General features: G+C 43.1%; 1 protein-coding gene across 1 annotated transcript in view; it reads left to right on the plus strand.

Moving 5' to 3' along the window:
• DNAAF6 (dynein axonemal assembly factor 6) overlaps positions 1-14,412 on the plus strand; it is a 206,326-nt gene that overhangs the window by 16,768 nt on the left and 175,146 nt on the right. Inside the window, exon 2 of the mRNA XM_085607673.1 lies at positions 11,239-11,361. Coding sequence (XP_085463799.1) covers positions 11,263-11,361 — 99 coding nt within the window. The 5' untranslated portion in view covers positions 11,239-11,262. The remainder of the gene's footprint in view (positions 1-11,238; positions 11,362-14,412) is intronic.

Below are 14,412 nucleotides of genomic sequence, written 5' to 3' on the forward strand. Positions count from 1 at the left end.
TTCAAGCTTCCTTTTCGATGTGGCAAAATAAATACTGTGCCAAGCCGAAATCTTAACTTTGAATACCTACGAGTTGCCCATAACGTAGCTCCTAGAGTCTCATAGGGCTGGGTGCATGGTATTTAAAAAGTAGGATATGTGGTTTTAAGTTTACACCACTTGGCAGTGAAAAAATCCTAGATTAACTTTTTGCTGTTATAAACCCTATCTCTCCCATAGACTAATACTGAGTTGCCCTGTTAAACTTATGAGTGCTAACTTCAGATTGGGAGCAGGTAGAGATATTCTTTCTAAACTCAAATGACTTGAAATGTAAAATCCTTTTGAACTGTGGAGTTGGATTTTATGTTACAATCTTGAAAATACGACTTTTAGGTAGGTGGCCTTTCGTGTACTAACAAACAGTGCCTTTCTGCCAGTGGCCTGGATCACATGACTATGAATGGCTCTGCTTTTGGGGATTGTGTTTTGCTTCTCGACAGTGAAAACTGAAGTACCTAAGGCTAAGCAAAACTGCTACCATAGTTTTTGTGGCCTAATTATTTAATGAACCATTACTCAAAGCACGTGTGAAATTCAACACCATGTTCACTTTTCTAGACAAGACTCTGGCATCCCTAAAGAAAGTGTTTAGCTCCTATTTTTGATGTAGGCGCTAGCCAAGGCAGTGGGTGCTGGTCTGGCCACTTCTCAGCATACAGCTGCCAGACAGGACAGGCTAATAGAAGTTCAGACAATGACCTAACCAAAAATATGTCGGGGGTTTATACCCTCAGCAGGTGCATTCCACATCATGGCTCCTGTATCGGATACTGGGGAGTTCCAGTGTGCCTGGAGGATTCTCCAGTAAGGATTACCTTTTTCTTTTCTCTCTTGAAAGTGACAGTTAGGTTGGCAGACTTTGTCCATAGATGGAAATACATCATCAGTTATGCATGAGTGCTGCAGAGTGGTTCAGGCTGAGCTTTACTGTACCCTGTAGAGGCCCTGCTCCCCTATCTCTTCAGGAGTGGAATGCGATCTAGTGACTGAAGAAATGGCAGCCTTTTCCTTGTGAGAAAGAATGACAAGTGGCATTGTCTTGACCTCAGTCTGTAGGAATTCAACAAGTGGATGTTCTTCTGACTTTTCATGTTGGAGGTTATTCACCTCCTCAGAGACATGTTTCATACATAGGAATACTATTGTGAGATTGGACCTGAAGTATGCATACCTGACTGTCCCCCCTTTTCTCCTGCAGTTAAACTGGGAGGACCAAGTGTACAAATTCACAACTCTACCTTTTGACTTTTCATTGGCGTCTTGGTGCTTCACCTTGGTATTAAGGCCAGGTATAGTAGAATTGTTAAGGTCCAGAGGAGGCCGGCTGATGTTCCATAACGAGAATGTCATCCAAATCAACAGTGTCCAAACAACCTGAAGGAGTATTTGCACTTGGCTGCTAAACCTTCGCAGAGCGTAGGCTTCATAAATGTCAAAATTGGTTCCCAAATGGAAAATGATCTTCCTGGTGTCTGTGATTGACTCATTGCAAGCTATGCTAAAGTAGACATGGGGGAAGGTTAAGGCAATCCAGAAGGCATTGTGGATAACTTTTTTTTTTTTAACGTAATTCTTTATTGAGAGATTAAAGGTATATAAATTCATAAAAGTATAATGCATCATAATAGACCTACTCTTCTGAGCAGAATGTGTCGCTGAGATAGCTGGACTCAATTTCAGTGGTGTTGGCATCGTCCATCCAAGCAATTTTCCTTTGATGCTCTGCTCCCTCAATCTGTAGAGGCTGACATCATTACATTTGATAAGGGGACTGACATAGTGGAAATTAGTGACTCTGTTCCACAGAACTCCAGTGGGTCATATGTAGGCATAAAACAATAGGGACATTTTTGGTTTGACACCCAAATAGCAATTAAATCAAACACCAGTTGCCTGGGCTGGGGTGCGGGATATGGGACTGCACTACTGATGGGTTGTGCAAAGAAGTTGAGCATAAGCCCTATATTGATTCCCTAAAGCTACTAGCAGGTTCTTTTGTGATCAAACACAGGACAGGAAATAGTCCCTTGCAGAAGATGGACAATTTCTCTGCATTACTTTATATCAATCTGTTAGGGGGAACTGTTCGAAACCCTTATGGCAATTTTATCTCGAGAGACAGATTGTGATGATGGTGGAATGTTTCTTTGGCTGTCAGTATTTAGTAGCAGACTGTCGTTCTTGATATTGGTTGGACTCCAGCGTGGGGAAACTGAACTCATACATTTTTCAAGCACTGATAAAAGTTGGTGTCTGTGCGAGGTGCCTATTTCCACCACACCATGTATTTCACCTGGAGGCTTTCCTGCAGGATTGGGTAACAATGACTAACACAGTTGTGCATCACTTTACCGCAATTCTGAAGGCTACAGTACACACCCAGAGGCAGATTGTTAACCTGACAGTAACATTACATGTGACAAGAATGGTGAGCATTCCTCATGCCTAGGAAGTCTCTCCAGGAATTGTGTAAGTCTGTGACTTGCATGAGTTATTAGGTTCACTCTTTAAACTTGCACTCTAGCAGCAATAGTCTTTTGAACACATCATACAGGATATCGTCCGCCTTTGTGTTTTGACAGACCAGGATCTGTTCTAGTGATGTTCTGACGAAAGTTGTGAGACCCGGTCTCGGCCGAGGTGGCTGAAGCATAATTACACAGTGTTAGAAATGAGATCTCTGGTTGGCTAAGGCTTGCGCCAAAGCCAGGCAGAGACCACCACTCTAGTCAGGGCTTGGGAGTTACACGCCAAAGATAACCCCTGCTCACCCCCTTGGTAGCTTGGCACGAGCAGTCGGGCTTATCCTGGTGGCGATGTGTAAAGCATTTGCGCATGCACACAGCAACAACACCCCTGGCACACCACAAAAGGAACTCCACACAAGGTTATATATAAAAATAGCCTTTGTATTATAATAAACACATTAGATCATTATCACATAATGTACACTGTGCCAACTGGCACTGGGCAATATTCACAGGGGGCTATTTACACACGACAGGGCCAATGAGGCCACTGTCATAACCATCACACATCACCAATTGTAAATGTAACACAAATAAAAAATGGAGAGCACCACCAGTAACTACTGGCGAAATACTGAACTGAGACCTAGATCATGCAACGTAAATCACAGTGTGCCATAATCATCACATAAGGCCTAAAACACAGTATGCAATCACTGTAGGCATAAACACATGAGGTCTAAAAACCATTAGTTTAACGCATTACGCAATTGGCATCACAAGCATAAATACATTAGGCAATACCTGAAAGCTTGAGCACCATCACATAGTGAAGATAGTAGATATAGAACATATAATCAATGTAGAACACCACCAGTAATTACTGGCAAACACTGTACTCCGGAGGATAGCCTGCAACATAAAGCATATTATGCAATCAGCATCACATCATGCGCAAACCACCTTATGCGCCAACTTAGAACTCTGCGCCCTATGTCCAGCAAAGTCAGGGCTGGCTGCGCATGCAGCAAAAGCAGAAGGCGCAAAAGATCAGGCTTAAACGTGGCAGCTGCCCACTACTTGCTGGGCAGCTGTAAAAAATGAGCACGGGCACCAGCGTGCCCTCTGAGCCCCTCTCTGGGACTCTGAAGCTGGAATGCCCCCAAGAAAAATAATGGGGCTGGCAACTACTGTGCCCCGAGTCCCCCTCTGGGACTCTTTACCACAAATTGCACCAATGTTGCAGCTGCTGCTAACTGGCGGTACAGCTGATGTAGAAATGGGCAATGGCACCACTAGGTCCTTGTGAGCACCACCTTGGGACTCTGAAGCACAACTTGCCCCCACGGTGCAGCTCCACTTGGGGACTCTGAAACAAAAACTGCGGTCCCAAGTTGCAGCGGCCCGCTCTCCTGCAGGGCCACTGAAGGACACAGGCACTGCCACCACTGTGCCTTGTGGGCACTCAAGATGCACCCGGTCTGCCCCCCACTCACCGGGACACTCCACGCGCTGCTCCTGAGCTCCCTTCTTCGCCGGCGATCCCAGCAGGCCTGCTTCCACTTCTGGCAGGTGGGGGAAGGTTTGAAGAGCGGCAGATGGAGCCCGCTAGGCTCCAGTCGTCTTGTGCAGCCAGCCCGCTCGGGACCCGGCTGCTTCCTGGTTCCAGCCACGCCCCCAAGCAGGCAGTCCCGCTTGACTTCCTGTTCGCCACGGCCGTACCTCTTCTGGATCCCGGGCTGCGGTAGTGATTTCCAGGCAGCAATGCGGGGTGGGCTCCAGCTGAGCAAATAAAAAAACTAATGCGGGGTGGGCACCCGCTTCGAGGATATAAAAGCGGCACGAATGCGGGTTGGGCTCCCGCTCGTAAAAGGTGCAATAAGCGGGATGAGCACCCGCTAGCGAACACAAAACGCGGGGTAGGCTCCCGATAAGTAAATACGCAACAATGCGGGGTGGGCATGACAGCGGTGTGGGCTCCCGCTGTTTTAAATAGCTATAAAGCAGGGTGGGCACCCATATTAAAACAATCACAAAAGCGAGGGAATCCCCTTTTCAAAATGCTCGCAGCTCCGTGCTGCAGTGAAAACAGAAGCGCTGCTTCTTAAAGTCTGCACAAGAGCGCCCCCAGGTGCTAGATGTCCACAAAGTCCCCAGACAGGCAGAACCAGAGGATCTTTGGTGCTGGGGAGACCCCCAGCAAAGCACAGCCAGGCAGGCCAGCATGCAGGGACCCCCAGGAAACAGCAGCTGGGTCCCGCGGCGGTTCCTTCTGGCAGAGTGTCCTCTTTAGAACACAAGCACAACAGAACCTTTTCATGGGGTCACAGCCCCTTCTTTAATACACATCTTTCCTTTGTCACACAGCACAGGGCCACTTGGCCCCGCTTTATTGGAATAAGCTTCCCATGCATTTGAGACAATGCTCCGACCACCTACAATTCAGAAAGTATTTCAAGACTATTCTTTTCTGATTATGTTCTAGCAGCTTAGCTTTTCCTGATACCTGTTCGAAGTGCAGCGATACCCCTTCGGGGGTAGATTCAGGCGCTATATAAATAAATAAACGGGTGTACTTTTCACAGTGGCAGAATGCCACGCTTGCCTAATATCACAGATTGTTTCTTATAGTTATCTACTTTATAATGCCAATGAAATATCTTGGGGTTTCAGGTTTCATCACCTTTAGCCTCCCAGAAAGGACAAAAATCTAAGCTGAAGACACCCCTCTCCAACAAACTTATGACACAAGGGAAATTGCATAATTTCATCAGGTGTGTTTTAAAAATGGGGTATTATTCATTCCCTTCTACCCTGCTATATTTCTGTTATTTGCTTCTGGTAAAGCAATCATTTACCACACAAAGCTCGCATGTGTACAAATTTCCCATTTTGGAATTATTTTCTTTGGTACAGTTATGGTAGTGTGCAAAAGTGAAGTCATTCACGCAAAATAAATGAGTCTTTCTTAAACATTGTGGAAATTGTTGAATAAAGTTCACGATCTGATAAGGTTGTTGTAGTAAAGTGTTTTGCTTCTTCTTCCTTTCATTCCCACCTTTTGTATTGCTCAGCCTGTATGTAACCTGATTGTATGATTCCGTCATGGAATGTTGGTGTGCTTGATGATCTAAGAGACAGTCAGTTGGAGATGGATGGCTGAGCAGATAAGAAGATGCTCCTGGTGGGGCTACCTTTTACCATCTTATCAAACTATCTCCATGATCTGGAATTGTAACATAATAAATCTACATCTTTGGAACCATCTACTTGGCTACTTGGCTATATTACTACTACAACATTTTGGCGACGATCTGGTCTTCAAACCCTGCGTAAATACGAATTCAATGGACTACATTACAAGTAACCTTCCTACAGCAACTAAGACATCTACAAACTCTGCAACTACATCAAAGAACCCAAGCTTAAAACATCTATGCGTTACCTCCTGGCAGCCCTAGCCTCACCAGTGACTATAAGACACCGGCCAGCCTCACTGGGCGTGCCAATGTCCACTCAAGCTTGGTGAGTTGTGTACTTTGTGCTACCTTGTCCAGCCTGGGTGTGTGTCATTTCAGTTTGACAGCTGTGTTTCAGTGTCCATCAACATTTGTGACTTTCTACTTTGTGTGCTACCTCATACTCTTACTCCACATTTATTGTTTGAAATAGTGTTCTCCGCCTTCCTTCGTGCTATATTTTATCGATGTGCTTGGAAAAGACTACAATATCTGCACATTCCTATTGTTGTGTGGTACGCAACTAGCAGCTGTTTGAGTGTCTTTGAACTGTTCAGTTGATACCTCTAATTGGAGCAAGTATCGGCGTGAAGTGTCCGATTGTGCGAGGTGCATTTTGGAGACATTAATTTTATTTATGACGTTGGTAAAGTTTCTTCATTCAAAATTAGTATTAGCAGTGTGGCACTCACCAACGGATTCTGCTCGAGCTCACCGTGAGCCTGGCTTCTCCGTGCGCAGCCTCCTGTGTCTTCACTGCACACATCTTCCGGTTGCCTGCCTGCTCTGCTCACAAGATGTGCCATGAGCCATCCGGCTCAGCGTCACATACGTGCGCCATTTTAGGATTGGCGTACTGCTACCTCTAAGTGAATCTTCCATGTACAACCACCATGTGTTCGCTCTGTTTTCAGTGCACCGCAACCTACGGAGCAGAAGTGAGAAGTACTTCTAGTTGTGCATGGCTGACCCCTATAGAGTTAATGAATCGCGATGCTGCCGATGATGAGGATATTGTCGGGGAGCTGCATTTATTCAGTTTCACCTTTGACAGGGCACAACACGACTGTGACGGAGACTATGTTGCCATCAACCAGGTATTGTAGCTACTGGATCAGATAGTAATGAATCTCTATCCATATTTGCTACTATACTATGACTGTGTCCGTGACATTTTAACGTCAGAGTATTCGACTATGACTGCTGCCAGAGTTCTTCTTTTCAACGGGTTTCTGTTAAGCAGCGAGGAGATTTCACGTCCTTGTCTGGCAGCAACAAAGATTGGCAGCTACTTTCTTCGTTTCATGCTTCAGTTGGACCTGGAACTGCACGCTGTAATGACACCACCCAAAATGATTACGGTGACTGCTTTATTTATTTTAATTTGTTTCTTTTATTCTTTACAGCGTGTAGCCTACTGTACATTGTTTGTGCTTGCGATACATTTGAAGACATGTGCTTTTCTTTTTATTCAATTCCTGGGGAATTGTTTTCGTATGATACTGTTGTTTGAGCATGCAATTTAAAGTTATTAGCATGTGTAACCCTTTATAGTCACAAGCCTGTTTAAGGTTATTCTCTTGTTATTTTCTTTCGTATATTGAGATAACAGTACCTCTACTATTACTCTTTAGCTTGTTTACATTCAGTTTACTTACATGAATACATGTTTACGTTACGACTAGTGGTGCTTCCACCGTTTTCAGTTACAGGCTTACCCCCTGGTATTCTTACGGTTTATGGAGTTTGTGGTACTCTTTACGTCTTTTTAGACTTGCCGTGCACTTTTTATATTTTACTTCTTTACCCTTATTTTTTGGTTTGGGTGTAGGCGTACATTTCTGTTCTTGTTTCGAGTTGCCTACTTACTACGTACATACTCTTCTACGTCTGCGTTTAGAGACCTTTCTTTTCTACAGTGCTGGTTCACTGTGTGCTCCCGGCCTACTTCTTTTCTTTGTTTGCCCGTGATTGGTCCTTACGCAATGTCTGTAGGGGTACCCGAGATGTCAGGTGTACAAGGATTGTACGTTAGATTTTTCCTTTGCTTACTTGAAGATATTCTACACTTTAATTTTACTTGCTTACACCACAGGGTCTGGTGTTGTTGTATCCTGGCTATCAGGACTACGTATGTGTTTCTGCTCATGATTCACACGTGAGTTACATTGCAATCTTTTCTTGATCTTCTGTTTATCCTAGTCTCATGGAATGGACAATTTTTATTCACGGTTCTCTTTCCCTTTGTGAGAATGGGGGATGGGTGTCGTTCATCTTCTGTAAATGTCTATGCTTTTGTTCTATTTGTTGTGCCATTTTAAATGTAATACAACATATAGACAATGCTATTTTAAATTGAATGCAATGTGTAAGACAATGCCTATTTCTATGCTATTGTTCCATTTGGTTATTTTTATTCTATGCAACGTGTAAGTCATTAGTTCATATTACCTTTTACTTGGTTAATTACTTTATTGTTGCTTTTTCACTTTTACTTTCTTTCATCCTTTATTATTTTCTCTTCTTTTCTGATATAAAGGAAGAGGATATGTAGTAAAGTGTTTTGCTTCTTCTTCCTTTCATTCCCACCTTTTATATTGCTCAGCCTGTATGTAACCTGATTGTAGGATTCCGTCATGGAATTTTGGTGTGCTTGATGATCTAAGTGACAGTCAGTTGGAGATGGATGGCCGAACAGATAAGAAGATGCTCCTGGTGGGGCTACCTTTTACCATCTTATCAAACTATCTACATGATCTGGAATTGTAACATAATAAATCTACATCTTTGGAACACTCTACTTGGCTACATTATTGGAACCATCTACTTGGCTTCTTGTCTACATTACTACTACAACAGTTGTCTTATAAAATGCATTGCACTGGTACTAAGAATGTCTTCGTTTATCTAACCAGGAAAGGAGTCGCTCATGATTACCGGAGGAGTCACTCATGATTACCTGAGGCTTTTGAAGAGTTAGAGAATCCTGTTCTAGCTATTTTTAGAAACAAAACCAAACTTGAAATAAAAGCAGCTTTTGTAAAAGCAGTATTCTGAATTGAAAATTCACATGTCCTCTACAGTGTCATATCCAGGATTAAATAAGGTTAGGTTTTGTTTACTAATAATCTTTTAAATATGTACTGCAATATATCCAAGGTATGTAAATATTGATGTAAAATAATAAACTAAAAACATGTTCTTTTCACTTCAACTGTGAGGAAAATCTACTACAAAAATAGTATATATCAACTTAAGTTAATTGTCATGTGAACACTTTTTACTATGTATATTGTATTTACACAAGTAGTTTCCAGTTGTGGTCATCTCTTCTTTAAAACAAGTTAATTTCGTTTTTCATTACCCAAAATTGTCTTTTCTCTTTGTCGTTGCAACTTTGCCTGTATGTGTGGATTTTGTTTGCCAATGCTGTATCTAATCACCAATTTTTCCTTGATTAACAATTATTTTTATAAGAAAAATTGCTTTTTTTGACAAAATAGTCTTTTATTGCCTTCACTGTTTCCTTTCTCATATGTGCCTCTGAATCATAAAGTTCAAGTCGCTGCCCTGCTACCACTCTTCACAAATTCACCCCTCTCCTTTCCTCTGTTGGACTTAATATTGAAAATGTGATTAGTGTTTAATTTTAGTAAATTTATTTCAGTGACTTCATTAAATCTATATTGATATCACATTTTTGTAGTAGATATTTTGATACAATAACCTTTAAAACACCTAATCAACAAAACTCTTTATGGTGGCCAATATCCATTCTATTGCTGCCAAAGAGATTTAAAACTTATCTACAACTCTTTCACAAAATAGATCCATTTATCTCTTTAGATTGTCCCTTGCTTCTATATTAATCAATCTGTAACTGTTGCAGGTTATTTTTCCCCATACCACAGGCATATAGTTAGTTAAATATTTTGAATAATCCCGTTCACTGTTTCTGATGTTTGAACAAAGCTGCAAAAGAGATGGTGTGAATGCTTTACTCTGAATAACCTACTGCATTATATATATATATATAAATCCACGCTCCAAGTACACCCGCTTGGTGCACTCAAATGCGGAGGTGCATCCGCATATCAATTGTCGCTTCAAACTTCTCCTCCAGAATCTGGGCAATCCCCAAAGAAGTCAGCACTCACGGGGGCAGGTTCCGTTAATTTATTTCATTTCACGGACCACCGGCATATAAACAGACGCGTTTCGGCAACGGCCTTTTTCGATGTTTGCCGAAACTCCAGAAAGCCCCGTTATTTATTTCCATCAGCACAGAACATATCCGCCAACAACACAAATAAAGGACATTGAAATGCACTTGTATCTAAGGTGAGGTAAATCAGCCCCATCTTAGACTGTCCGAGTTGCATGAATATAGAAGCAAACGATAAGTGTGCACATGCACGTTCAAATCGTTTTTTGGCAAGTTACAAGCTAAAATAGCAATTCATTTATCAAAGAACATGCCAATATATAAATAAGAAAAGGAAAAAAGAAAAAGAAGAATGAAAAGAAAGAGAAAAGGACCAGGAACAGCAGAAAACTGAATTAAGTACTACATGGTAGGTCTAATATTTTATTTGGAAATCACAAAATTTCATAAGATTTCATAGTTGAGAGACCACCGAAATAGAAGAAAGCATTGACTGAGCTGAAAACCTTCATATTATGAGGATTAGAACACCCGTTGATCTCCTAGATCTACAGCCAGTTCCTCACTACTATGGAGATTTCGTTTGAAGATCAATGATAAAACGGGTTTCCAGCCTCCGTAATCTAATGATTCTGTCTCCCCCTCTAGGATTAACTGGCACTTGATCAAGACAGAAATAGCTTAATAAAGCCTTGTTGCGCTGATGTATTTTGTCAAAATGACATGCCACAGGGTAAGCCTCATCTCCATTGAGTAAGTCAGGAGGAAATTGTTTCCACACTGAAGCATTGTTTTTCTTTCTCAGCTGGGAAAATATTTGTTCTTGTAGAAAAATTAACCCGCCTACAGCCTCATTCTATTTGAGTGTGTTCTCTTTCCTTTGCCAACCTGAAAAGCCAATGATGCCTTCTTTGATAGAAGTAGATTCAAGTGGTTTCCATTGTAGGAAATTACCTTGAAAAATGTTTCGGAATACTCCAAAACAAGAACGTTTTACAAATGTCAATTCCATGTTGCATTGGCACCCATCCTTCAATGCCTTCTTTTCTACTCCTCACCCATTCCTGCAATTATAGTGGTGAGAAACCCGCAATTCTTTTGAACTGCACTTCAGTGCAATTTGCGATTATGAAATTCCACTAATCCTGATGTTATAAATTAAGATGAAGAATTTTGAATCATAATTGGGTTTTTTTGCATTTCAAATTACAATTAGAAGAAATGTTTTCCATGATCGGTAGTTTGCATTCAAAGGTTTAAAAAAAAAAATGTAGTGCAATAGGCTTTTATTATACTTACATAGCCACTTTTGTTGTTTCTATAGGTTGTGCACGGGTAAAAGACCAGAATGGAAATCGAGGGCATGAACTCATTCTCTTCACTGCAAGCTCTCTCCAAATTGCTGACTCTCGAACAGGAAGACGAGGATGAACACTTTGATAGTAAGGTAAATATGCTTACCTAAGAAGCTTGCCTCAACATGAGCAGAATAGCTTCTAATTTATGTATATAGTAGATTGTAATTATGTTTCAGTTTAGTGACTTTAAGATTTGTAGAGCCACGCGACCTAGACAGTGAAATTGAACCACGTGTTTTGATGTATTATGCTATGTAGCTTGAAGGGCTTAAGTAGGTTGCACATGCAGATTTGTAATCACATTCGTGTCCCCCTAGTGATGTCTGTTCAGTGGATTTTTTGAGGCCCTGTAAATGTCAAGACCCAACTCAAATCACAACTCTGAACCTCACATTGGACTTGGATCACTCCTGAAAACCTCTCCGAATTGTGCTACAAACTCAGGACCTCACTAAAAGGCACTGGCTGCCCTTTGTGAACTTTTCCAGTTCATATTTGTAGACTGTGCCCTTGGCTATTTTCCTCGTTCCCTTGGGTAATAGTGCCAGAAATATAACACTGTCTTCTGCCTCGTGCTGCACTGATGAATTGTACACATGTACCATTACAAATGAGTGTGTATGCTTATCCCCTCATACAGTTCAGCTCGGATTCAAGGGCTATAAAAACAAGCATTGGCATAGCCAATAGGTCTCGCCTTTGGGAGTGCAACACTTGATGTTGTTGCACCAAGGATATTGTGCTGCATAACTAAACACTTATAAGGTCCCAAAGGCGAGACCTATTGGCTATGCCAATGCTTGTTAATAAATTCAGGACTTTCTTTTTAGTATTTCTGCAAGGAAAAACTAGTGTTTAGTGACTCAAACATAAAGCATACAAGTGGAAGTTACGTTTCCCCCATAGTAAGTTAAAATCAAGCCAAGAACAACCTTTGTGGGCTAACCCGCAATGAAAACATTTATTGTAATCCCAATTTTGACATAAACATGATTTTCCGGGAATCGGGATCACAACTTTTCCTTTAAGTTTTTTCCCACACACATTTTGCCATGAAAAACTGGGCGAAATGTCAGTAGGAAAAGGCATGAAATGGGGGGGAAAAACCTGTGGGAGCCGGTACATAAACACAGATTCTTCCATTAATTTCCTATTCCAGAGTGAACAACTGGGAATACTGTTGCAATTCTGCACCCAGGGGTTTAAATGTTGCTGGTCCTGCCAGGTCTCAGATAGGACAGCAATGTAAACTGCACCTCAGAATTAATGCACCTGACCACACCCTATCAGTAATTCCAATTCAGGAATTACTGATGCGGTCATCGGTTATCACTTGTAATGAGGGTTTAAGTGTTGTGTGTTATTTGAAGGGTGTTGGAAACCGGGCAACCGGGTTAGCAGTCACCAGGTTCCCAGCACAACGGTAGCTTGGCTCGAGCGGTTGGGGGTCAGGCACCGTGTTAAGCGTACGTCACACCCTCACAATAACCATGCGTTCATCCATTCCAAAAACGACACTACACTGTAAAAATTATGCAAGTCAAGTTGAAAATATATATGTCTTTATCTTATTTTATCTTAGTTGCAGGTTTCATTACATAAATACAAGACAATAAGATTTTCCTTAAAGGAGCAGGTCAAATAAATAATACTACATTGGAATATCAATAAATAGGTTCAGGTCATAAATAAGCAAGGAATAAATAGGGTGCAATAAATACAGATGGCAAATAAATACAGTCAGACAATAAATATAGTGCAAGAATAACTTAGTGGATGACAATAAATAAAGCACCTCCAATAAATAAGGTCAAACAATCAAGGACAGTTGCAGTTCAAATCATTTACATGAGGTCACTTGGTCTTACTTTGCCCATACACAACTTAAGGACACTTGGATGGCATGGGGGTGCCCCACCTAGATTGGTCAAGGCTGGGGCCTAAGCTGAGGCAGAACAAGAGTGATCTAAAGATCTGGCCCTCCAAACTACACAGCTCTTTATGTAGGTCACTGTACCAGTCTCAGTTCACCCCTGGCACTCTCAGGCTGGTTCTAACACCCCTCTAGCCCCTAGAATGGTCTTTTAGGGCTCCACAGGGCCTCAGATGCCCCCTCTACCACTTACTGCCCTTTTCACGATGATCGGCTCCGCTATTTACCGTGTTGACGCCGTGAGGCGGCTCCGGATCGATGTCGCTGGGCGGCCTCGGCTCGATGTCGCTGGGCGGTCTCGACTCGATGTCGCTGGGCGGTCTCGACTCGATGTCGCTGGGCGGTCTCGACTCGATGTCGCTGGGCGGCCTCGGCTCGATGTCGCTGGATGGCCTCGTCTCGATGTCGCCTTCCGGCGTCGCAGGGACTCGGACTCCCCACTTCCTGGTGTCTCCGGAGTGCGATCTCCACTCCCGACCTCCGGCGCGCTTCACCTCAGTTTCCGGCGACTCCGGTGGGCGGACTTCACTCCCCCGTCGACGCCTCACTTCGACCTCAGGTGACTCCCGACTCGACCTCCGGCGCCTCTCCACGACCTCCGTCGGCGCCCTCACTCGACCTCGGGTTACTCCTTACTCGACCTCCGGTGACTCTCCACGACCTCCGTCGGCGCCCTCACTCGACCTCTGGCGGCTCCGGGTACGACGTCTGCTTTCTGTCAGCGCCGCTTCTCGACCTCAGGCCCCAGGTCTCCAGGCTTCTCGACGTCAGGACTCCAGGAGGACACTGCTGAACAGGTCAGGAACTTGCTGTTCTTCTTCTTTAAGGCCTGTTTCAAATGTTCAGTCCTTTAAGATGGTTCTTCTGGTCTTGGTCCCACACAGGGCTCTAGGCTGGGCTTGGTCAGTAGAGACTAGCATCAAGGGTGGGTTTCTGGACCCCACTCCAAGCACTGGTTTCCACCTCTGCTGCCTTACTCCGACCTCCTTCTATCTCTGTCCTCTCTCTTCTCTAGTCAGTTGCCAACTGCCACTCTGAGATGGCCTCCCAACATTCTAAACTGCCTCCCTCTGTCCCAGGGTTCTAGAATGTTCTGGAAACCTCCAGTGGGTTCTAATGATGTCACAGGTGACAATGGATGGCCACCATTTTGTGTCTCAGGCCCTCAGACAGAAGTTCCAGGGGTAGGGAAAATGGCTCCCTGACC

The sequence above is a fragment of the Triturus cristatus genome, chromosome 5_2, assembly GCF_964204655.1.
Source record: "Triturus cristatus chromosome 5_2, aTriCri1.1, whole genome shotgun sequence".
NCBI classification, from domain to species: domain Eukaryota; kingdom Metazoa; phylum Chordata; class Amphibia; order Caudata; family Salamandridae; genus Triturus; species Triturus cristatus.